The sequence below is a fragment of the Pan paniscus genome, chromosome 7 (genome assembly GCF_029289425.2).
Source record: "Pan paniscus chromosome 7, NHGRI_mPanPan1-v2.0_pri, whole genome shotgun sequence".
Classification (NCBI taxonomy): Eukaryota; Metazoa; Chordata; class Mammalia; order Primates; family Hominidae; genus Pan; species Pan paniscus.
Window position 1 is genome coordinate 34630040 of NC_073256.2, and position 25732 is coordinate 34655771.

General features: G+C 35.1%; 1 protein-coding gene across 4 annotated transcripts in view; it reads right to left on the bottom strand.

Annotated features, from left to right (window-relative positions):
* The window catches only part of MSR1 (macrophage scavenger receptor 1), an 86197-nt gene that overhangs the window by 52363 nt on the left and 8102 nt on the right, over positions 1-25732 (bottom strand). For 2 of the 4 annotated variants that reach the window (XM_003807438.5, XM_008959540.4), the window contains exons 2-5: positions 17710-17816; positions 15008-15121; positions 8175-8587; positions 3802-3988 (exon numbers count right to left, since the gene is read on the bottom strand). In XM_003807438.5, the coding sequence (XP_003807486.2) occupies positions 3802-3988; positions 8175-8587; positions 15008-15121; positions 17710-17812 (817 nt within the window). In that variant the 5' untranslated portion in view covers positions 17813-17816. Of the gene's footprint in view, positions 1-3801; positions 3989-8174; positions 8588-15007; positions 15122-17709; positions 17817-19625; positions 20063-25318; positions 25476-25732 lie in introns of those variants that run through there. The other 2 variants (XM_055116292.2, XM_055116291.2) reach the window with 2 other exon arrangements.

Below are 25732 nucleotides of genomic sequence, written 5' to 3' on the forward strand. Positions count from 1 at the left end.
TAGAGAATACAGAATGTTGAGAACTAATGGTGGTCTTGGGAGATATAAAATAATTAAAATTGATAGCTTGGAAACCAGGAAGAATGACACTGCTATTATAGAGTGTAACTTGCTAAGAAAAAAGTGTTAGTTTCACTTATTCACTCAACACATATATAATTGCTCACCCACTATTTTCCAGGCACTCTAACAGGCATTGGGATTGCAGAGGTAGACAAGAAGGAGAAGACGTAACCTCACAGAGCTCACATTCCGCTGGAGAAGATACAAGCTAAACAAGTAAGCAAATGTAGAGATGACATGATTTCATATAGTGGTAAATACTATGAGGAAATTAAAGCAAATCATGGTAGAGAGAGATGGGGGAGTTTAGAATAAGAATGGTGGAAGGTGGAGGAGGTAACTTCAAGTGGAGCCAAGAAGGAGTAGAGACGTAGAGAAGAACCTTTCAAGAGAAAGAGAAAATGTCTAGTGTTCATTATGGACAGCATGAAATGAAACAAGCACTTTTTCCGTATTAACTTTTACTTGTTCGTGGCACTTCATTCTTCCACATTTCCACGCTAGGCAGAAGGATGACAGAGGGAAGATTGAGAAAATTAGGGCAGAGAAGTAGACAGGTGACAGACCAAGTAGAAGTTTAGATTTTATCCCAAGTCTAATGAGAAGACATTGGAGGATTTAAGCAAGAGAGAGAAAAGACACATCTAGTGTAAAGAGAGAAACCACACACATCCAGTAATTTGTGTGAGTTTTCTTAAATAGCATTTTTTTTTTTTTTTTTTTTTGCTATTTAGAATGGACTAAGAGCAGAGCCAGGGACATCAACTGAGAAGCGGATGTAATACACCACACTGGGATATGGTTGCTTGAATTAGAGTAGTAATAGAGAGTAAGAAGAAGTTTGGTTTGAGATATTGCACGAAATAAGAATTAGTAGGACTTACAAATGGATTACGTAGAGAATGAGAGCAAGGAAGTCAAAGACAGCTTCCAAGATCATGGAGTGAGCAGGTAGTTGCAAAATGACAAAACCAACAAAAAGACTGAAAACGCAACAGATTTGGGGAGGCAGATGCGGGTGGCTAGTTAAGAAGCAAGGATTTGGTTTTGAATTTGTAAAGCTTCGGACATTTATTTGAAATCCAAAGTGGAGGTATCTAACTGTTAGAGAAAAATCTGATTAATTCAAATTTTTCTTTATCATCTGTTTTACTGTGATAAATACTATATATGATATGTGTTCTGTATAAGCAAGCCATAAAGTACAACAATAATGAGAATACCCTTGCAACATCACAATCCAAGAAATCGCTATCTACCTAGATGTTCCCCTATCTCATTCATCTATTTCCTTTTCATAGATAAATATTACCCTGAATTTTGTGTTTATCATTTTCTTAAATTTTAAAACAATGATTATATTACATATTTACGTGTCTGTAAATTTACATAATTTTACTAACTATAAGCATTAGAAGTAAAAATTGTCTATGTATCGTTTTCTGGGACTTGTTTTTATTCTTTTTTTCATTGTCATCACTTGATTATTAGGCTTCTTAATTTTCTCAAACTAGTGTATTTGAAATGAAGTCACATGAAGTTCTTAGTTCTATTTTTCTAGTTGCTAATGATATAAAATGAGACAAAATATTAAAATCATGAAATAGAGCTTAACAGACATGGAAGCTGGAATGAGAACATCCAATATGAATTTCATGTAAGTTACAGAGGAAAGGAGAGAAAGAATCGTGAAGAAGCAATAGTCAAAGTGAATGAAGCTGGTTATATTCCCAAACTGATAGACATAAATCCACTAATATAAGAAGTACAACAAATGTTAGATGGATAAATTATCAATACAAAACCACAGATAAGTAAAACTGCAGATATGAAAGACAAAGAGAATGACAAACAGATTGGTGGCAGTCATTTTAAGAGCCATAAGAAAAGCTTGAAGCCAGGGGACCAATTTTTTCAGCACACTGATAGAAGGAATCAAAATAACTGTCAACCTAATAAGTGTGTATATAGTAAAACAATTTCAAAGATCAAGTCAAAATAGAGAAAATGAAATCAGAAGGTTTCTTGATCAATTTACTTTCACTAAATGAACTTCCAAAAGATATACTTCAGGCAGAAGGAAAATAATCCCAGAAGAAATGCCCGAGGTGCTTTTAGAACAGAGAACAATTGGTAAATTCATGCGCAAATTTAAATAAATATTTGTTGTGGGTGAATGATGACTATCTGAGCCAGTGGTGCAGGGTTAAATAATTTACCAAGATGGTTGTAGGTAAAGAAAGGCAGATTTATTAACAAAAGCAGGAAAATACGTTGCAAGGAGGCAATGAGCAGGCCAGCAGAAGAGAAACTGATTGCCAGGAAACAAAGATTTGCTGAAGATTTTATAGAATAGTGTTTATAACGTATGCTGAAGAGAGCTTGTGCAGTACTGATAAACCAAGGTTACAGTGGGTTAACGTGCAGGTATCTGGTGACAAGTTTCTTGCAGGAGGGACCTACATGTTCTGGACCAAGAAGAAAGGCAGATTTATAGCTTATCTTCTTTCTCTTTGCTTTCCCTGGTCCTACCAGCCTGACTACTTTTCCCTAATTAAGGCTCCACAAGATTGTCTGTATAAAAAAAGAAAAATAACATTGACTAAGTTCTCGATTAAAAAAAAATAAAGTAGAATGAACTGTACTAAAAATATTAGCAGGAAACTAGGGAAGAGGATCATCAAAGCACTTTCAGTTCCTTGTGTATTTTAGGATGAATGTTAAGATACTGATCAACTTTAGACTTCAAGATAAATGTTAAGGTCAACAATCAGTAAGAAATAGAAATATACTACAAAGTTTCTAAAACCTGTTTGGTAACTTTGGTAGAGAGAAAAATTCAGCAAGAGAAAAATCTTAACCAATCCAAAAGTGGCAATACAGCAAAGCAAAAGAAACATAAAATAAACTGGAAAATACCAGAGCACATGATAAGATAGTGGAAATAAATACAGTGCAAAGAGACGGTCAGATTGTGTATTTTTTTAAAAAGAAAAGGTAAGTATTCATTACAAGAGACTAACCTAAAACAAAGAATACCAACAGGCAAAAGGTTGCAATCAAAATATAGAAAAATACATGCAAATGGTTGAAATCAAAATATAGAAAATCAAAATCAAAATATAGAAATCAAAAAATCAAAATATAGAAAAATCTATAATGTAAAGCTAAAACTAAAATATCTAAAATGTAAAGCTAAAACTGAAAGCCTATATATATAAAGAAAGCATACATACATATATTTTATTTATATATATAAGTAAGATTCAATTCACCTTATTTCACTAACAGGCACTGCAGAAGAAATGGACAAATCCATCATTATTTTGGAGAGTTCAAAAGATCCTTTTAATTAATAATACAGTCAAGTAAGAAATAAAAAAGACTGGAAGTTTTGGAAAAGCAATATTAACAAGCTTGGTTTGTGAACATGTGAAGAAACTTGTAATTACAAAAAACTTGTATTCAGTACTTATGAGGTAGTTTTTAACAATGAGAAAATCATTAGACCTTAAGATATATTTTGCTTTTCCCTTTCTATTTAAGTGATACCAGGCTACTGGTTATCGTACCCTGTCTTTATCTGATTTTCATATTCTTTCCTTTGGGTATTTGCAGTAAATGTAAGCTCAAAAACTATTTATTTCAAACCATAGGATTTCAAATATCAAATCTCTGGATGTATCAGTATATTTTAATATATATATCATTTTCTGGAGAAATGACAAGACATTTTACCTTGAATTAAAGTGATATTTCTCAAGGTCTGAGAATGCTCCCAATCTTTCAGTCTGAGATCATTAGTGATGTTATTCAGTACTTTCACTTCTCCTTTTATTTCCTGTTCCAAATGCACTTGTTCTTCTTTCATAGCCATAATTTCTGCTGATACATTGTAAACACGCTCCTCTAATTTACTGATTTCCTGTAAAACATAAGTGAGCATTCACAGCCTTTGTTACATACATAATTATCAAATATGAAAGTTCAAGAAACCCTCAGAGTTCAGGTTTTTAAAAACATATTATGGGAGTTTTATGGAATAAGAATATAGAAATTAGAAAACTGTTTTGAAAGTAGTAATTCTTTAATTGTGAAACATTTCCTCTTTTGACTGAATGGCTGAATGTTTACAATCACAACCCCCTTCAAAAATCAATTTAATGTATCTATGATATGTTTCTATTCCTATATATATAGATGTCAAAATGCTAACAATAAAATTAAATAAACACCATAAGGTCTTAATTTATCTGAAGTAAAATGTCTTCATACTGTACTTACAGTGGCAACATAGTCAAATTTCGTGAATTTGATAGATTCATATTGGAAATTGTTTTATAGTAATAAGTGAAGTTTAATGTCATAATCCTCAGTGGTGATGATCATTGACAATAGATTTTCATGCTCAATAAAACCTCGAACTCGCATATTAACAGTGCTTTACTTTCAGTTTGCATTGCCTCTGTATTTGAGGCATTACTATTTTGTGTTTTCAAATACACGTATATTTTGTGTATATTTATACATACACATTCATATACTTAAGAGTGTGAAAAAGACAGAGGATCTACCTATATCCTGGAATATGCTTTTATATTTTACTCAATAATATATTAAGGATATTTATCTATTAAAATACTTTAGAGACTGATATTTTCAGTAATTTAGTGGAATTGAATCTATTTCTCAAAATTTATTTAGGATTCCTATTCATAGTGTTTTGAGCTGTGCACTTTTCTACTACTAAACAATGCTGCCATGAACATCATTTTAAATATATTTGTATATTGATATAAGTACTTCTATAGAACATCTTCCTGAAGTGGATTTGACCAAAGGGACTAAACATTAAACAGCATTTTTGTTCAACCATTGCCGTACTACTCTCCAAATATATGCTACCATTTTACTTCCTCTTACTGCGTATCAGCGTCCACTTTTTGCAGCTGAATACTGGGTACCATTAATATATTTAAGTTTGCATAGTAAGAGTAGGTACATAGCAAATCATTATTATTTAACTTGTTTTTCAAATTATAGTGAGGTTAAAGTATCCAGTCGTTAAATTTCTGACGATTAATATTTATTAATTTTTCTTTTTGCTTGGTTTTCTCTTTCAGCATTGGGCTTTTTCTTTTTGATGAACCAAATCTTCTCATCTATTCTGGTAATAATTTTTGTCTCTCTGTTCTACTTTTATCCCATTTTCTGTCTTCATTGTATGCTTTATTATTGTATTAAGTACTCCTATGTTCTAAAGTTGATAGATACTCATTTCCGATTTGCACATGGGGAAATAAGCCAGTGGTATGTTTTTCTTTAATCCAGAAGTAAAAAGAATATTACACTCTCTTGAGCTGGACTAGACTAGACAAGCTTAGGTGAGAGGATCAAGATGGTCAGAGTGTAGGACCTTCGAAAATAAATGAATGTGCGTCTAGATTTGCCCCTTCAATGACACTATACTTAAGCAGAGAGACTTATCAGCTTTCATTGCTCTAACTGTGCCTTCTCCCAAACAAAACCTTATTCTAGATTAGAATTTCTCTATCTTGCACCTCCTCCTTCCCTGACCATTTAATATTTTCTGTACAATACCATCATTACAATAAAGGTGAAATAGTGAGCATGGATGTTTGTAGGGCACACCACCATGATAAATACACTTGACTTAATTTAGGGGGCTAAAAATTGCTGCAAGTATGTCGGGTAGTTCCAGACATTCAGCATAAAGTGTTAAGTGACTACACAGTGATTTTGCTTCCTAGAAACGAGGAATCATCCAGGTTTTTCATCATACCTAAAAGCTGAGGCTACTTTTTCTTTCTTTCTTTTTTTTTTTGAGACGGAGTCTCGCACTGTCACCCAGACTGGAGTGCAATGGCATGATCTCGGCTCACTGCAACCTCCACCTCCTGGGTTCAAGTGGTTCTCCCGAGTAGCTGGGATTACAGGTGCACACTACCACACCTGACTAATTTTTTTTTTTTTTTATTTTGTAGAGATGGGGTTTCACTATGTTGGCCAGACTGGTCTCGAACTCCTGACCTCGTGGTCCACCCACCTCGGCCTCCCAAAGTGCTGGGATTACAGGCGTGAGGCACTGCGCCTGGCCGCTGAGGCTACCTTATTATTCCCTTCTTTGAAAACTGCACATGGTATTTACATTTGTCAAATTTCATTGGAAATTATTTTTACTGGGAGGAGGAAAAGTGTATTTAATTTCAAAAAATCCTATATAGCATCCACACACTCCCTCCACATGCTACCACCAGTGACCCTCCTAGAAACAGGCATTTAATTTTGTAGTCGTACAGTCCTTTTCACCTCTACGGATGATGATAAATGCCACCCCTGTCTTTCATTTGGTGCCAATGTTCTTCCTCTTTCTTTCAAATTAATTTTTGGTGTGTCCTTGATAAGTGTTATGCTGGTGTCACTTATAACCTATTTCCTCAAACGCCATTTACAAATTCAGGCATTCATTTAATTTATTTATTCCTACATTGAGCTAAAGATTCAAAGGTCAATAAAATTATTCAAGCAATGGGGATGAGCGTCCCAATGTTGTTTTTCAGTGTACACAGGAGTACACACACACACACACACACACACGCACGCACTGGCACTGACCTAGTTTCTAAGTCTCTGTGAGTGACTACTGTTTTTAAAGATGTATATAGCTTTCAAACTTTCATCATTCCCTTGCATTTCCTTTTCTAATGCTGGAATTCCCTCCAAAATTTAAGTGTAATCTATCGAAACTCAAACAGCTCACTGATCACCAGATTTTGATTGTTTCCATTAATTATCACTTCAAACAGGTTCAAAATTTCTACCACCTTCCAGATAGTTTCCAATTTGCTTTCAATTCCTCACGTTTGGGTTCAAAAGCATTCCATGGTCAGCCAGGCGCACTGGTTCATGCCTGTAATCCCAGCAGCTTGGGAGGCCGAGACGGGCAGATCACCTGAGGCCAGGAGTTCGACATCAGCCTGGCCAACATGGTGCAAACTCTGTCTCCACTAAAAATACAGAAATTAGCCGGGTGAGGTGGCACGTGCCTTTGATCCCAGCTACATGGGAGGCTGAGGCACGAGAATCACTTGAACCTGGGAGGCAGAGGTTGCAGTGAGCCATGATCTCACCATTGCACTCCAGCCTGGGCAACAGAGTGAGACTCCATCTCAAAAACAAACAAACAAACAAACAAACAAACAAACAAAAACATTCCATGGTCTCTGCAGGATTTAATGCACTGCCAGAATCAAATGTATCCTTCTTCTTCCATCTCATCCACCTTCCCTCTGTCCTTACCTCATCTCAGTGCTCTTCTGACCCTATTTCTACATAAACAGTATTTCTTCTCCATTCTTCTTTCCCCCCAACTTAATCAATGTCTATCCTGATAACTAACATTTTCGCTTCCTGTCTTTCTTATATTATTCAAAACTATGGACAGTTTCTTCTTTGTACACTTTCTCTAATCTTTCTATAGCCCAAGGCTTTGATATCCCAATACCCTTTGATATGCTTACTTATTAACAATGTAGGAAACACTGACAGATTTTAGACGTGACATGGAATAGAAACGGAATATCAACATGTTGGGATGAGGTTCACCAACAGACTCCCCATACAAAAACTGTAATACCATTGTCTTCTGACACCTTAAGGTGAGGACCATGTATAAGTTCAAAAGTTCTGAGTGAAACTTACAAATAAAAAAAAATCTAAGCATATCAAATGTGTCTGTTGCAAAATTCACACATACAGAGTGTTCACTTCTCAAGATCTGCTAAGATAATCTAAAAATTATGATTGGTTTAGGCAGTCTAAAAAGACATTTTAACAGTATTTATAAAATATGTAAAGGGAGTCTATATTCAATGGGAAAAATTTCCCCTTTTTCTAAGAGTTTAGAGAAGGCGAATCCATTTTAAATCCCTTAACATTCGTTTAAAATCTGGATAAGTTAGCCATAGAAATCAGGGTAAACAGGATGATGAAACAGGGTTTGCAACTTTTGCTTTCCTGTACTGCCTAAGGAGACGAGACTTGGATGGATTCAGTTCCAGCAAGTGACCTTGCAGTCCACAAACTCTTACCTCTTGTTGTTTGAAGGTATTCTCTTGGATTTTGCCATTCAGATTTTCTATGTTGAGCTGCAAATCAAGCAATGTGGTATTCAAACTTATTAAGGACTTGGAGATTTCATCTATTGCATTCCCATGTCCCTGGACTGAGGAAAACAAGGTACTTAGCTGCAGAAGAATGTCATTAAATCTTTGATCAGTTGTCATGCTGAAATTTTGGAAATGCTCTGTGTCCATGAGGTTGGCTTCCATGTCTGAAATATGCTGGATTCTCTTCTCCATGTTGCTCATGTGTTCCATAAAGACTTCTTGAAATCTCATTTCCTCTTCGCTGTCATTTCCTTTTCCCGTGAGACTTTGAGTTATATCATTTGCATTAGTTGAACCAACTGAGCAATTCTTCGTTTCCCACTTCAGGAGTTGAGCTGTATATTTAAGTAAAAATAAACCAGTCATGGCCTGATCCTTGAATGCATACAGGATCCCATCCCATATCATTCCATTCCGTTCATTTTATTCCATTCCATTCCAACATTTTGAAGGCTAGGCTAAATCCAGTATTTTTTTTTTTAATCTACAACGTGTGAACTATGCTAAGTATATTGCTGAGAAGCATACATTCTTCCTTTCCTATTTTACGTTAAGATGATTCCAGGATTATATCATGCTTTCTGAATTGCTGCTTATATGAATCTTCTTGGCCATTGATTTTGGCCTTGCCAATTAAAAAAAAATTCTATAGATTATGAAAGGCTATGTGTCTACGGAACTGCTGTTAGAATAAAGTGGACTAATGCTTAATACAGTTTCTGAAGTAAGCATGTTGAATATGTTAACAATGGCAGTGATAATCATGATGATGACAAAAGCAATAAGTGGTGAAATAGTGGTGTCATGCATAATATGGATAAATTGTTGGTTTATCTTCTTCATTCTTTCACTTGAGCTGCCAGAAAAGCGTCATTTTCAGTTAATACAGACCTAATTCACAGTTGGTGGAGCAGGAAATTGGGCAAATACATTTTTTCACTTTATAAAGGTACGATTCTCATAAGACTCCTTTTTAACTATTATAAAATATATATTCACAGCAGAAAATTTAGAAATTATAGATAATATGGAAAAACAATTTACCATGAATCTCACCATCCTAGCTTAAACTCTAGGATTTTGGTGTACGTGTCTCAACCCTTATCATATTATTATCTTAAAATATGACATTTTTAAACAATCTGGAAACAACTTTTTAATGTAATGCTCTATCATAAGTACTTTTTTATATTATTTAATATTATTCTACAAAAATAATTTTAAAAACTCCATTGTAGTATATGTATGGATCTGCCAGATTTATTTAAAAAATAGCTGCATTTAGTTTGCCTCTGTTTTCAGTAATATAGTCAATGTTTTGATGAACAATCTTGTGATTAATTATTTCCCAAATTAAAAAAAATTATATTCTAAAATAGTATTTTAGGAACATACTGAGCTGCTGATAGATATTCCCAAATGGGCATATGTTCTCTAAACAAGCTAATTATCATTCTGAAATAATCTAAAGCAATATGTTTTCTAGTTTCAAAAAAATAAAAGGCTTAAACATTAACTTTTTATGCAAAAATAGGCCGGGTGCGTTGGCTCATGTCTGTAATCCCAGCACTTTGGGAGGCGCAGGCAGGTGGATCACCAGGTCAGGAGATCAAGACCATCCTGGCCAACATGATGAAACCCCGTCTCTACTAAAAATACAAAAATTAGCCAGGCGTGGTGGCGGGCACCTGCAGGCCCATCTACTCAGGAGGCTGAGGCAGGAGAATCACTTGAACCTGGGAGGCAGAGGTTGCAGTGAGCCGAGATCACGCCACTGCACTCCAGCTTGGGCAACAGAGCGAGATTCCATCTCAAAAAACAAACAAAACAAAACAAGAATAATTATAGACAATGAGGAAAATGTTAAACACAATCTTATCACTATTCAGTCATGGCTGAGGTTTTCTGTTTTCCTATATCTCTCTATATGTATCTATTTATACCTTTTACCTACATGCATGTTAGTCATATTCATATTAGATTGGATGTATAAGATTTTCCGCATTTGACAATTATGGAACAATAAAAAGAATAATTTCATATTGCTCAAAAATATATGCAGCTCCACCTGAGTCTATCAATTTTCTAATAAAAGTGATATGGTGATAGTACCATTTTTATAGATTTTTGAGAATTAAACAACACATGAAAAACATTTAGTTCTACCCCTAACTCAAGGATTTTGTTCAATAACTAACAGCTTGGTGTTTACATAGGATCTAGTTCCCTGATTCTAGAATCTTCCTACACTCCTCCATTACCAACTAGGCTACTCTGAACAAGTTACTTATCGCTCTCCTTGCTTTGGTTTTCTCAATTTGTAAAAGTAACAATTACCTCAACAGTGGTGCTGAGCACAAATTAAATAGGCATATCTATTCCTCTAAAGTGCCTTGTACATGAGAGACATTATCTCAGTTACAGAGTCCACCGTATTTACTACCTTTACTTAAAGAGGCTGTGTGTGGATCACCTGAGGTCAGGAGTTCGAGACCAGCCTGGCAAACATGGTGAAACCCCGTCTCTACTAAAAATACAAAAATTAGCCAGGCGTGGTGGTGGGTGCCTGCAGTCCCAGCTGCTCGGGAGGCTGAAGCAGGAGAATTGCTTGAGCCCAGGAGGCGGAGGTTGCAGTGTGCCGAGATTGTGCCACTGCACTGCACTCCAGCCTGGCTGACAGAGCAAGACTCTGTCTCAAAAAAAAAAAAAAAAAAAAAAAAAAAAAAGAAGCTGTTTGATGAGCATTACTACTGTAGCTATTATTACATTAAGAGTGTCATCCTAAATATGCAGTTAAATTCTAATTTAAAAGAATACATGATACCATATTTTTCCTTGCTTTATTAATTTAATATTAGCTTATTTGAAATAACAAAATATGACAATATTTTGATGTGATCTACAATAGAGTTTGTATTGAGTATGTTACTCTATATGTCTTAACGTATCAATACCTTGGAAACAAAAGTATATTTCTTAACTGTATCTCATCACATTTATTAAATTCATTGTGGGGACCAAGTTTTGGGTTGACAGCCTCATCCATGCATTCATTAATTCTATGATTTAATTCTTATATACTATGTGGAAAGTATTGCTTGAGTTACTCTGGGAATAAAAGAACAATTGGGAATGGAATTTGACTGTAACAATGAAGAGCCCAAATAAACAATTTTATCAAAATTACTTCAAAAATTTCCTCTAACGTTGTCCTTTTTTGATTATTATTTCTTTTGAAGTAGCAGTTAAGAATTTAGATTCTAGAATAGAACTGCCTGGGTTAGCAATTCTGGCTCTGCCCTTTATAAACTATGGCGTTGGACAAGTTACTTAATCTGTTATTGCCTCTATTTCATCACCTGTATAAATGGGGTACTAATAGTCAGTGTCCAAATAATTAAATGAACTATATGTAAAATACTTAGACCACTTCCTGGCATGTAATAAGCACTTGAAAAGTTCCAGGTTTTTGCTATGATTAATATTTGGATTCAAGATGTGTGATTCAAGTACCTATATGCCCAATATTGATTAACTATGGGGAAGTAGCATTGTGTGATAAAAATCTTTTTCTGGAGTTGGATGTTCATATGAACACAGTCATCTCTCTGCTTTATTTTACTATGCACATTGCTCTGATTGCTCAACCATATACTTTTACTTTCACTGGAAATAAGATTTATTTTTTATCAGTAAAGCTAATATTTTTCACAATATGGAAAGAGAAGCCCCAATGTGACTAAGGTCATATGACCAACTATTTTTAATTTGACAACAAGTTAAACATGAGGTGACAGTAAATGCTACATTTTGTTAATAGATCTAAAAACACAAATTGCCTGTTTCATCGAACCCTGAGTGAAAACTAATTTTTCTATAAAATGTTAACTTTTTACCATATATCTAGGTAAAGAATGCCAGGGTTTATATTTTCAAAAGTTCACTTATTTTTATTGGAGAGATGGCATTTTGTGACTTTTCTGTTTCACATATGAAAGGAGACAGAATTTTATGGTCTGTGCAACAACCTACGGACAGGGTTATATTTGATTCTACAGATCATATCTACTCTTTCATATTGGAATTATCTTTTCATACCCCAAATGGATATTGTTTTCAGCTAAAGAATTTTTAGTATTTCAGTAACAATTTATATATATATATATACATAAATTCTTGATTTTTATCTTATTGTTCTGACACAGTATTATGTTGTTACACTCTGACAGTGTTTCAGCAGCTTCTTTAAGAAAAGACTGTAAATGGAATAAACCTTATAATTAAGAAAATACCCCTCAATATATAATTCACTTCACAGAGTTTTATATATAATATTCTATTTCACCCATGAATTCATATTTGCCAAACTTCTACCATTTTAGGGATATATTCTGTCTACATTTGTAATTTTTTATGCCAAGTAGAGATATATATTGCTTTTTAGTTTCTTTTTGAAAAATATACTGATCTACAACTTAATTAAAGTTGTAAGTGGATTGTGAATTGTTTATTGTTAATACATAATAAACATAGTGAGGCCTTTTCCAAATTCTGGTGAATCTGATACTGATGTGAACTTATACAATTTGAACATTCTTAGTGTCTAGTCAATTTTAATCAGTACCTACTGTAGTTTCAGTAAACAAACTACTTCAAATCACTCATTGTAAACTCCAGAATAAATGTGTTGACTTGGTAGTATTTTCTAATAGCTCGGGGACTTTGAACTTGGTTAGAACCTTGAATTATTTTCCGACTCCTGTCTGCACTCTGCACGAGCCTATCAGAAGCTGCGGTCCCTGGTGCTGGTACTGCAGGCAGTGATTTGCATAAAGGTGATGAAATCTACTCAAATTCTAATTGGTTTATATGTAATAATCCCAACAATGAAGCATCATTTAGTTATACATTTCAAATTACAGATAAGCATAGACATAAATAAACATACAGATAACCTTGATTTACCAGGAAATTGATGGTTTAATGCCAAACGTGTCAGGTCCTTTTACTCAGACAACAATAGTTTGGTTGGTTGGTTGTTATGGTTGGATTTTTGTTTTAGTTTATTTTTAATGGCCAAAAAGAAGTTAATTGTTACCTCTGGAAAATATTTTCCTGTGGCGACTTTTTTGTTTTTTTCTTTTTTTTTTTGAGACGGAGTCTCGCTCTGTCCCCTCAGGCTGGAGCGCAGTGGCGCGATCTCGGCTCACTGCAAGTTCCACCTCCTGGGTTCACACCATTCTCCCGGCTCAGCCTCCCGAGTAGCTGGGACTACAGGCACCCGCCACCACTCCTGGCTAATTTTTTTGTATTTTTAGTAGAGACGGGGTTTCACCATGTTAGCCAGGATGGTCTCGATCTCCTGACCTCGTGATCTGCCCGCCTCGGCCTCCCAAAGTGCTGGGATTACAGGCATGAGCCACCGTGCCCAGCCGACTTTTTTGTTTTTTTATTGGCCAACCATGTTGTTTTATAAAGACTTAATTAAACTGGGAGACAAGAGACCAGAGTAACTAGGGTTCAGAAGTCTTGGATGGGAACTCCAGCTCCAATACTGAGCTGTCTGAATTTTCTTATGTGCATAATGAGAATAATTACAGTCTCTGTAGAGAGGTTAATTGTAAGGGTGTATTATTGTTTTCATTATTTCTTTCTTAGTGGAATTTTTGCTCTGTCTTGGAATACTTCCTTAGACTGCCCTGTAGCAGAGGAACTTTGGCCTGGTCTTCAGGAACTTTTTTGTTGTTGTTGTTAAACTGCTTAGTATGCACATAAAAATGTATCTTATTCCCAGCCTATCTCTTATTAGAGCACATGGGCAGACATTTCATCAGTCATATAGAGAAGAGGAGAGCTATAAGGCATATAAATTCAAATGCCAATCAAAAAAAGCATATGGGAAGACATTTTATCAGTCATATAGAGAACAGGAGAGCTATAAGGCATATAAATTCAAATGCCAATCGAAATACATCAAATCCATCCAAAATGCTACGAGGGGAATAATATTTACATAAGTGCTTACAGTGTATACAAGCTATCTACCCTTGTAGAAACAGTCAAATCTATCTCCGGTTCAAGTCAGACTCTCCAAAGAAATATATACCTCAGGAACATCATTTTGAGCCCAAGTATCACGTTGTATATTTTTTCTTTGAGAAGATACTATCAGGTTATTTTTAGAGATATTTTAAATAATATCCCTATGAAAAATGTGGTCATATAAGCTGGATTTTACTAAGTTGTAGGCCATTATTCTACAAAGTCTCCGCTCTTTAAAAACTGACAGAAATATTTTTTCTGCTCTCAGTACTAAGAATAGAAGAGCTTCTCCTGGACAACAGGCTTTTTTTTATATTATAGCTATTGTTAATGTAAATGATCATCTTACTTCTTCACATTGGCAAAATGAATACTTTTAAAATTTGTCACCCACATTAGAAGGAGAGGACTCTAGAGGATAATATCTTTTTGAAAGAGTTTAGCCCTTTTCATTTTACTATTACAAATCTGTATTTTTATCTTGCACTTCTTTTTTTCCATTCTATTTTGTTTTTTCTAATTTAAAAACTATTTTTTTCTACTTAACTTTGCGGAATCTGTTTTTTAACTTAACAAATTTGAAGGACACTTTGTAATGCAGTATTTTCTTTATGAATGTACCATATACAAAAGACTGAATGCTTCTTTTTTGCTTTGGCAATGAATAATTCACAGGACAAGTTACTAGATTTCAAAACTCTGGGTTACGTTACCTGCCACTATTCCAATGAGAGGGATGAGAACTGCAAACACGAGGAGGTAAAGGGCAATCAGTGCAGCTTTGAAGGACTTCAGTTTCTCTTGAAGGGAAGGGCTGTTTTTAGGATCTAATAAAACAAAAAAGCCCAGCCTACTGTTAGAAAGTGTTGTCTTCTTCCATAATTAAAATTGTTTTAATCTCCAATTATATTCTTACTACCAAGCCTATTGGAATAAAAAAGAAGAAAAAATGTTCCACATCTTTGCAGTAGAAAGCAAAAGGACAGTCACAGGAAAAGCCAATCCAGGTATCATTATAGACACTTGATTGACTTATCCACTCACTAAACATCTACAAGAAAGTTACTGTGCTCTACAAGTTGTGCTTGTCTGATCTTTTGGAATCAGCTGGTAAATTTTAATATCGACACTTACATATACAAACATAAATTTTATTCAATGTTCATATGGGAAAATATTCTGGGTGACAATAAAATTTTCTAAAGTAACTATGCAATTTTCTAATATTTTAAAATCAGATAGGGCAAATATTTATTTTCAATGACTATGATGTTAAAATAATTTTCTTGTTCAATTCCTTCTCAATAGTTTTGTATCTGGATACCTCTTATGATTTGAATACAGTGTAAACAATATTTAAGAAAAATGAAATAAACAAAGTGATTCACATTTTTACTAATCTTTAGAATGGATCAATGAAGCCCACTCTCTCTATATTTCAGAACATATTAATAACAGTAACCTTTTATTCATATGCGTTTATATGGCACTGTGATTTATATAATGGGATATTAATTGTAGTAGAGACAAATCAATATAGAGGGGAAACAGTAGATGAGGAAGTCATTTCTCTGATTAGTTGAATACAATGGTCATTAAAAATTTAGTTTCTATGGTCATTGCTTTCATTGATCAATTAAAAAAAGTAAATGTTGCTTTCAGGTTGCAAATTGTTAAATTAAAAACAAACTTTTTTATTTTAAGGTATTGAAAAGAAAATAAGAGACAGTTTTTAAAAAGTAAAGAAAAGAAAAGAGCTGGATGCAGTGGCTCACGCCTGTAATCCCAGCACTTTGGGAGGCCAAGGCGGGAGGATGGCTTGAGCCTAGGAGTTTGAGACCAGCCTGGGCAACATGGAGAAACCCTGTCTCTACAAAAAATACAAAAATTAGCCAGTCATGGTAGCATGTCCCTGTAATCCAAGATACTTAGGAGGCTGAGGTAGGAGACTTGCTTGAGCCCAAGAGGTTGAGGCTGCAACGGGCTATGATCGCACCACTGCACTCCAGCCTAGGTGAAAAAGTGAGACCCTGTCTCAAAAAGAAAAAAAAAAAAGGAAAAGAGAGAAAAGGAAAGGAAAGAAATGATGGAAGGAAAAAAGAAAAAGAACCCATAATAGAAGCAAGTGGAGATATAGTCCACCTGCCAGGTTGATTAAGCCTGAAAAGTAGGAGTCATCTTCTCATCTCTAATTTATCATCACAAATGTAAATTCTACCTTTTAAATAGCTCTCAAACATTTTGATTGCTTTTTCTCTGCTCCCGATGTCTCTCTCCTTCTTCTTCAAACTCTCATCATTTCTGTCTGTAACAGCCCTCACTATTATCTTTTCTTACATGTGTCTCACTTGTGCCACATCCTCCCATCCATCCTTTACACAGAGCACAAGATCCACTGTGCCCTGGAGTTGAGGTCTGTATTTCAGGTTTGCTATGTAAGAACTCATATATGACGCTTTAACTTTGTATATGCTGCTTCTTCACACTGAAATATCTTCTCTTTCTTTTCTGCCTCCACCCATCCCCTTAGCGATATGTATTTATATTTTGAGGTTTAGCAGAATTATAAGTAACTTTCTCCTGACATCTTAAATGATCCTGTTGAGATACAGCTGAGTATTGCTACTTTTTAGCTGTTGTCGTAACCTGTGCAAACATGTTTCACCACTGCTATATGGGTTGAATTGTGTGCCACCAACAGATATGTTAAAGTTTTAACCATAGGTACCAGTGAAAGTAAGTTTATTTGGAAATAGGGTCTTTGGAGATGTAATCAAGTTAAAATGAAGTGATATTGGATTAGGGTGAACCCTAATCTAATGACTGATGTCTTTGTAAGAAAAGAACAAATAGCTACACAGAGAAGACCATACGAAGAAGGTGGGAAAGATGAGTGGTGCAGCTACAGAGGCAAGGAACACTAAGGACTGCCAGGAGCCCGTAGAAGCTGGGAGGAGGCACAGGAAGATTCTTCTCTAGAGCCTTCGAAAGGGCACATGGTCTTTCTGACACCTGCATTTTGGACTTCTGCATCTCAGAACTGTGAGCGAATAAATTTCTGTTTTAAGCCTCCCATTTGTTACAACAACTCTAGAAAACTAATACAGGCACCTAACACCCATGATTTTCAAATATTAGCTCACGGTTCTAGGATCATATTTATCTCCACAACCTAATATTGTAGCTGGGAAGCCAGAAGGCTCAATCAGTGTTGTAGATTAATTTAATTTCATATAATACTGCCTTACTTTTATTTAAGCTTATTTTTATTCTGTCTCAAGAATACCCCTATTGGTCAAATAAGTATTATTTTAACATCCACATACATTTAAGGTAAGTCTCAAGACTATAATTTTATATTTTGTCAATAACTCTAAGAACAACCTCCATGGGCAGCCCATCCCCCTCTACTTACTCGGAGGAAGCAAAGCTGTCATTGAGCGAGCATCAAATTTCACAGATTCGGAGCAGCTATCAGTGTCCTCCTGTTGATTGTGAAAGTGATCCCACTGCTCCATACTTCTATGAAACAAAATGGAAAAATATATTAATTCCACATGAAATGGCTAGGGCTCTTTTGCATAATGTTTTAAACTGAAATTTCAGTTTGAAATTGAATCTATTCAGTTTTTCTTTTTTTTTTTTTAATTATACTTTAAGCTCTAGGGTACATGTGCACAACCTGCAGGTCTGTCATATATTATACATGTACCATGTTGGTGTGCTGCACCCACAAACTCGTCATCTAACACTAGGTATATCTCCTAATAGCTATCCCTCCCCCCTCCCCCTACCCCACAACAGGCCCCAGTGTGTGACGTTCCCCTTCCTGTGACCATGTGTTCTCATTGTTCAATTTCCACCTATGAGTGAGAACATGCGGTGTTTGGGTTTTTGTCCTTGCGATAGTTTGCTGAGAATGATGGTTTCCAGCTTCATCCATGTCCCTACAAAGGACATGAACTCATCCTTTTTTATGGCTGCATAGTACTCCATGGTGTACATGTGCCACATTTTCTTAATCCAGGCTGTCGTTGGACATTTGGGTTGGTTCCAAGTCTTTGCTATTGTGAATAGTGCCGCAATAAACATATGTGTGCATGTGTCTTTATACCAGCATGATTTATAATCCTTTGGGTATATACCCAGTAATGGGATGGTTGGGTCAAATGGTATTTCTAGTTCTAGATCCCTGAGGAATTGCCACACTGACTTCCACAAGCGTTGAACTAGTTTACAGTCCCACCAACAGTGTAAAAGTGTTCCTATTTCTCCACATCCTCGCCAGCACCTGTTGTTTCCTGACTTTTTAATGATCACCATTCTAACTGGTGTGAGATGGTATCTCATTGTGGTTTTGATTAGCATTTCTCTGATGGCCAGTGATGATGAGCATTTAAAAAAAATGAAATGGAATCTATATTCTATGACACAATCTGTAATAAATAACATTTAATTTTAGCAAAAAAAACATAATTAGTTAAATGTGTATATCTCTCATATACAGCAATGTATTAAACTTACCCATAAGTTTTAACTTTCACGTAAAAAGACAGATGTATGTGGAACCCTCTCATGTATCTTTCTATTTACAAACATGTATGTCTATTTTTAGAGGTGTGTTTTTTGAGTGTGGAAAAAGAGGTATCTCTTCTTTCTTAGCTGAAAACTTTTTTACAAGTGACAGAAAATAACTTGTAAAATGATTTAATCAGTAATTTAATAGAGTAAAAGGAAGGAAATAAAGAAATGTCTGGATCTGAATGATCTGATTTGACTTCTTACAAAAGTCAATTTTCCCAGATAATTGTTTTAATTTGCCTCTATCTGACAAAAGAGAGGATTTGGGAACTATGCCTGCCTTCCTCCATCCTCTTCCTCCATAATGTTTAAATCCATTAGAGAACATAGTCCTTGTCCATATCAACATAGGATTCAGAAAAAAACAGTTCTCAGAAATGATGCACATAAAAATTGTCATTGCGAACTGCCAAATAAGGAATTTCCTTAGTATTATTTTAATTACTCTATTTGCTGAAAAAACAATAATTTCCCTTAGAACAAATAGTTTTGCATATTTGGACTAAATAAATATTTCCTGGATCTTTTAAGAAAATTATTTATTGGCCGGGCACAGTGGCTCACGCCTGTAATCCCAGCACTTTGGGAGGCTGAGATGGGTGAATCACCTGAGGTCAGGATTTCGAGACCAGCCTGGCTAACATGGTGAAACACAGCTCTACTAAAAATACAAAACAATTAGCCAGGTATGGTGGCAGGCACCTGTAATCCCAGCTATTCGGGAGGCTGAGGCAGTAAAATCGCTTGTACCTGGAAGACAGAGCTTGCAGTGAGCCAACATTGCGCCGCTGAACTCCAGCCCGGGCAAGAAGAGTGAAACCCTGTGTCTCAAAAAAAAAAAAAAAAAAAAAAAGTATTTATTTATTTATTTACTTATTTTGAGATGGAGTCTCACTGACTCTGTTGCCCAGGCTGGAGTGCAGTGGTGCAATCTCAGCTCACTGCTACCATGTTGTCCAGGCTGATCTTGAACTCCTGACCTCAAGTCTGCCTCCCAAAGTGCTGTGATTGCAGGTGTGAGCCATTGTACCTGGTCTCTCTCTTTCTCTCTGTCTGTCTCTCTCTCTCTCCCCTTCTCCCTCTCTCCTCTCTCTCCCTTCTCTCTTTCTCTCTCTCTCCCTTCTCTCTTCTCTCATTCACTCTTTCACTTTCCAGAGCTTTTCTCATTTTACATTGGCAGCCATATAAATATGTCCTTGTACCTTTTCCAGCAAAATCTCTATTTTATGTGCATACTAAGGAGCTTTTAAAAATGTTCCCGTGTCTCTTTAACATGTATCAGAAACATTGGAAAGGTTTGATAAAAAGAAACTGATGGGCCTCACCACCAGAGTTTCTGATATTTGGGGTGGGGGCTCAAGAATTTGCAATTCCAACAAATTCTCAAGAGGTGATGCAATTGGTCTGAGGACCACATTTTAAGAACCTTTTCCATAAAAGGTGATTATGACTTCTTTTGTTGGACACAGTTCCGTTCATGTGATTGACAAATTTAGCATAAAGCCAACATCTTCTGATCATTTCTTATTTTCTTGAATGCTGTGTAATGGACTTAGCACAGCACAGTTCTAACTGAGTGCACTGGCATCTTTAGGACAGCAAAGTCAAATCCAGCCCAGGAAATGAAGGGCGATCATTCAGATGCAAATGTTCATCCCACTGTGGGGAGAGGCAGTGACATGCAAGGATATGACTCAACTCCTGTCAATATATTTTGAAAATATCACTAAGAAGATTCTTTATTTGGAAGTTTGCAGTGACAATCGTTGCATATTCCTCCTTTCTGAGAGTTGGTTTTCATGAATCCTATGTTGATCTGACCAAGGACTGTGTTCTTTAATGGATCTGACCACTGTGGAGGAAGGGAACGAAGGGAGGTAGGCATAGAACCCAAATCTTCTCCTTTCTCAGGTAGAGGCAAAGCAAAATAAATAAACAATTATCTGGGAAAATGAACTATTGTAAGAAGCCAAACTGGATTATTTAGATCCACACTCTTCTCTATTTCCTCCCTTTATTAGATTTAAAGAGCAGTTTTACTCACCAAACAAAACAAATGAACAAAAAAACCAAATAATTAAAAAAAACTGACATGACAATAAAACTTAGCAAAATTCACTTTAAAATATAGTTGAATAATTCATAATCCTTTGGGAATGTACGCAGTAATGTGATTGCTGGGTCAAATGGCATTTCTGGTTCTAAATCCTTGAGGAACCGCCACACTGTCTTCCACAATGGTTGAACTAATTTACACCCCACCAACAGTGTAAAAGCATTCCTATTTCTCCATATCCTCTCCAGCATCTGCTGTTTCTTGAATTTTAATGATCGCCATTCTTGGAACCAATCCAAATGCCCATCAATGATAGACTGGATAAAGAAAATGTGGCACATATACACCATGGAATACTATGCAGCCATAAAAAAAGAGTGAGTTCATGTCCTTTGCAGGGACATGGATGAAGCTGGAAACCATAATTCTCCGCAAACTAACACAGGAACAGAAAACAAAACATCACATGATCTCACGTATAAGTGGGAGCTGAACAATGAGAACACATGGACCCAGGGAGGGGAACATCACACACTAGGGCCTGTCAGGGGGTGGGAGGCAAGGGGAGGGATAGCATTAAGAGAAATACCTAATGTAAATGATGGGTTGATGGGTGCAGCAAACCACCATGGCATGTGTAATACCTATGTAACAAACCTGCACATTCTGCACATGTATCCCAGAACTTAAAGTATAATTTAAAAAAAAAAAAAGAAAAACGAAAACCCTATAGTTTAAGGCAATTGGAACTATGTACTAATGCTTTTTAACTTTGAACTCAGTTTGTAAAAGATGGATTCGCAAAAATTGTGTTCAAGTATACCTGGTATGTATAGACATGTGTCAATTAAGGACAAAGATACGTTCTGAGAAATGCATTGCTAGTCAATTTCATGGCTGTGTGAACATCATAGAGTGCATTTACACAAACCTAGATGGTCTAGCCTACTGCTGCTAGGCAACAAACCCACCCCAGGCTGTGTGGTCTAGCCTATTGCTCCTAGGCTACACACCTATATAGCATGTTATACTGTGCTGAATCCTGTAGGCAGTTGGAACACAATGGCAAGTATGTGTGTTTCTAACATATCTACACATAGAGAAATGCAGTAAAAATATGGTATAAAAGATACGAAGTTCTGCACCTGTACAGGGCAATTGGATAAATGAAACTTGCAGGACTGGAAGTTGCTCTGGGTGAGTCAGTGAGTGAGCGGTGAGTGAATGTGAAACACTGTAGACTTTATAAACATTGCACACTTAAGCTACACTGAATGTATAAAAAATTTTATTTGTTCAATAATAAATTAGCCCTAGTTTACAGTACCTTTAATACTTTAGAAACCTTTTTAAACAACATTTTTACTCTTTTGTAATAACACCTGGCTTAAACCATAAATTGTGTAGCTGTACAAAAATAATTTCTTTCTAAACAGCTTTATCCTATAAGCTATTTTAACTTTTTTTTTTAATGTTTCTACTTCTTTAACTTTTTTTGTTGATAACTAAGACACAAACACACACATTAGCCTAGGCCTACACAGGGTCAGGCTCATCAATGCCACTGTCTTCCCCTCCATATCTTCTCCAACTGAAAGGTCTTCAGAAACAATAACAGGCATGGAGCTGTCATCTCCTATGATAACATTGCCTTCTTCCAGAATACCTCCTAAAGGACATACCTGAGGCTGCTTTATGGTTGAATCTTTTTTTATAAATAGGAGGAGTACACACCAAAATAATGATTAAGAAGTATAATATGGTAAATACATAAACCATTAACATTTATTATCAAGTATTAAATACTTACGTAACTGTATGTGCTATACTTTTAAAAGACTGGCAGAGCAGTAGGCTTGTTTACACCAGCATCACCACAAATATGTGAGTAATGCAATTTCCTATTCCCTTAGAACAGCTATGAGGTCAATAGGTGACAGAATTTTTCAGCTCCATTATAATCTTATGGGACCACCAACATACATATGGTCCTGTGTTGACTGAAACATTATTATGTAGTGCATGTCTATAACCAGAAAAGCTTTCCTTTCAGGCTACCTACTGGCCACTTCTCCATATGTTTGATTATGGCTTTGATCCTCACATTTGAGATATTCTGCCTCCATTTTTACTGAAATGCAAAATAAACATCTCAGATTATTCTATCTACCAGGTAAGAACGTTTGTGAAAAAAGCTGAAGACTTTTGAATCTGATAAACATCTTTACACTGTGAACTATGAACGAGTAGGGACCATGTCTGCTTTTGTCCACATTATGTCACTAGAGCCTAAAGCAACCTGGAACATTGAATATATTAAATAAATATTGAATATACTGAATAAATAGAATATGCTGAATATTCATATATGAATAGATGAATAACTATATAAATATTCATTATATAATTACATATATAACGTGTAATACATATTTATATATACATTATATAATATATAGTTTATATTATATGTTAATATATTACATAATATGTTATATAATAGGGAACTATATAAATATATAATATATAATGAATATATTATTATATTAATATAACATATATTATAAATATATATTTCCCAATTATATTATATGTAATACCATATATATTTGCCAATTATATAATATATAATATAAATATATGTATAATTATATGTAATTTATATTATGTTAATATATTATATATTATATTAGTTGGCAATTACATTATATATTATATATTTTATATATCATATAATTGGCAATATATAATATTAAATATATTTATATTATTATATAATGTATAATTATATATATATATATATATATGGCACAGGCATAGTACAAAAGTGAGTGATTAACTCTTTTGGGGAAGTGGGTAATCAAGGTAGGAATACAGAAAAGATGACAATGAATCAGGGTTTTGAAAATGAGCAGAATCTGGGGTAAGGTCATTCCAGGATGGAAAATAACATGTTAAAAAACATGAAGGTATGAACAATATGGAACTGAGAACAGTTTTAATTTTTCATAAAGACAACATTTATTTTTCACCTTAACATATTTATTTTTAATATGCCTTACTTAGGTTAAGAGAAAAGAAAGATTTAAAAAGCCAAGTGTCCCTTTTATTATTATACTTTCTTTTCACATAACCTTTTCAGCCTAGATTCAGGTAACTTCCTGTCTCTCCCATTAAAGGAGAGGGGTCCTGCACATTACAACAGGCAAAAAAGGCTTTCAGGAAATAAAATGTTTTAATTTGATCTATTACATCTGTTCAATTTTCTTGAGTACCTTGGAGAGTGGGAAAAAGACAAAAGGAGAAAAAAATGGTATTTTAAACAAACAGACTATAATAACCTTAGTTAGGTTGGTAGTACACTCTTTATGCTTTTTCTCTAAACAGGTACAAAGGAGGTTCAAAAAGAAGAGGCTGGAGAGGCATGTAGCCGGTAGCATCCGACTCATCAATTTCTTCCTTTATTTTTCTGATCACATAAATTGATCTGGCTTTCACAACCTACCCAAAATATAACATTGAATTACTATCTATACAAATGAAGTAAAAATTTATTGTTTGCTTTGGCAGTAGTGACCTGGATTGATATTATTAGTGAGACGATATATATTGTTTATTAAACATTTTGCTTTTCTCCCTTTCACTTTGAACTAGAGATGAAGCTTGATTTTGTTTTTCTTTAAGTTTCTAACCTTTGATTTATTTTTTTTTAGCATATAGAAGTGATAATAAATATTTTGTGGATTACTATATTTTAAACTGTGGTTACCTTGGGAATATTTATTTAATCTCTGAAAAAGGAAAACCACCTAGTACATGTCTATGAGTGATTTAGACTAACTGACACTATTTGGTCTATAAAATACCCCTGACAGGTGTAGTGGGCCAGAAGGGAGGTGAACACTGAAGCATACTCAGTGCAATGAGGAATGAACAATATTCCCTATGGCTACATTTGTGCACCATGGGAAGTCTGTTTGCTTTCTGGGCAGTGTTCAAAAGGGATTGGTTTATCATGAACTGCACGAAATGTTGGTATGTATATTTTCCAGAAAAAAAAAAGATCACAATCATCAGAGATAATGAAGCCATAGGATTTGTGGCATTTTCTGATGTTACTGTCTTTTTTCTTAGTCTGCACAGTCTCTCTGAGAATCTCATCTACTTCCATGGCTAGAACTACTGCCTGTGTCCTGATCAAGCCAATATAGCCAACCCAGATCTCAATCTCAGCATCAGCTTTTGTTTTACATAACACAACTAGCTACAAACATGGATTTTCTATAGCAACCTAAATTTTCTTTTTCCAGGATTTTCACTGTGGGTATATCATCCATTTACATCATCTATTTATTATCATACCCACTTATTATTATCACCTACTTACTGTATAGTGGAGAATATGTGATATAGTTAGGCATATGCCGGCAAAGCACAGTCACGCAATCTGAAGCCAGAGCTTCTTTTCTAGACCGCTCTCATCTATAAGATCCATATCCGACTGCACAAAAACTCCTGATTTCCTTTGATCCATTCCTTCCATTCTATTCCAATTTTTGGACTTCGGCTTATTTTTATCTAATCCAGCCAGGCATCTTGGGTAGCAGCAATGGTGCAGACAATTAAGAGGAAAATCCAAGGGCATTAAGAGAGAGGACAAATTAATAGCATCTAAAACACAGCATTTTAACAAAGAATAGTAGGGAAAAAGTCAAACAGTAGAAGATACCTTTTTTCAGGAAAAAAAAAAACACCACAGACATAAACTTGAAAAACATGATATTCAGTGGGTGAGTAGAGG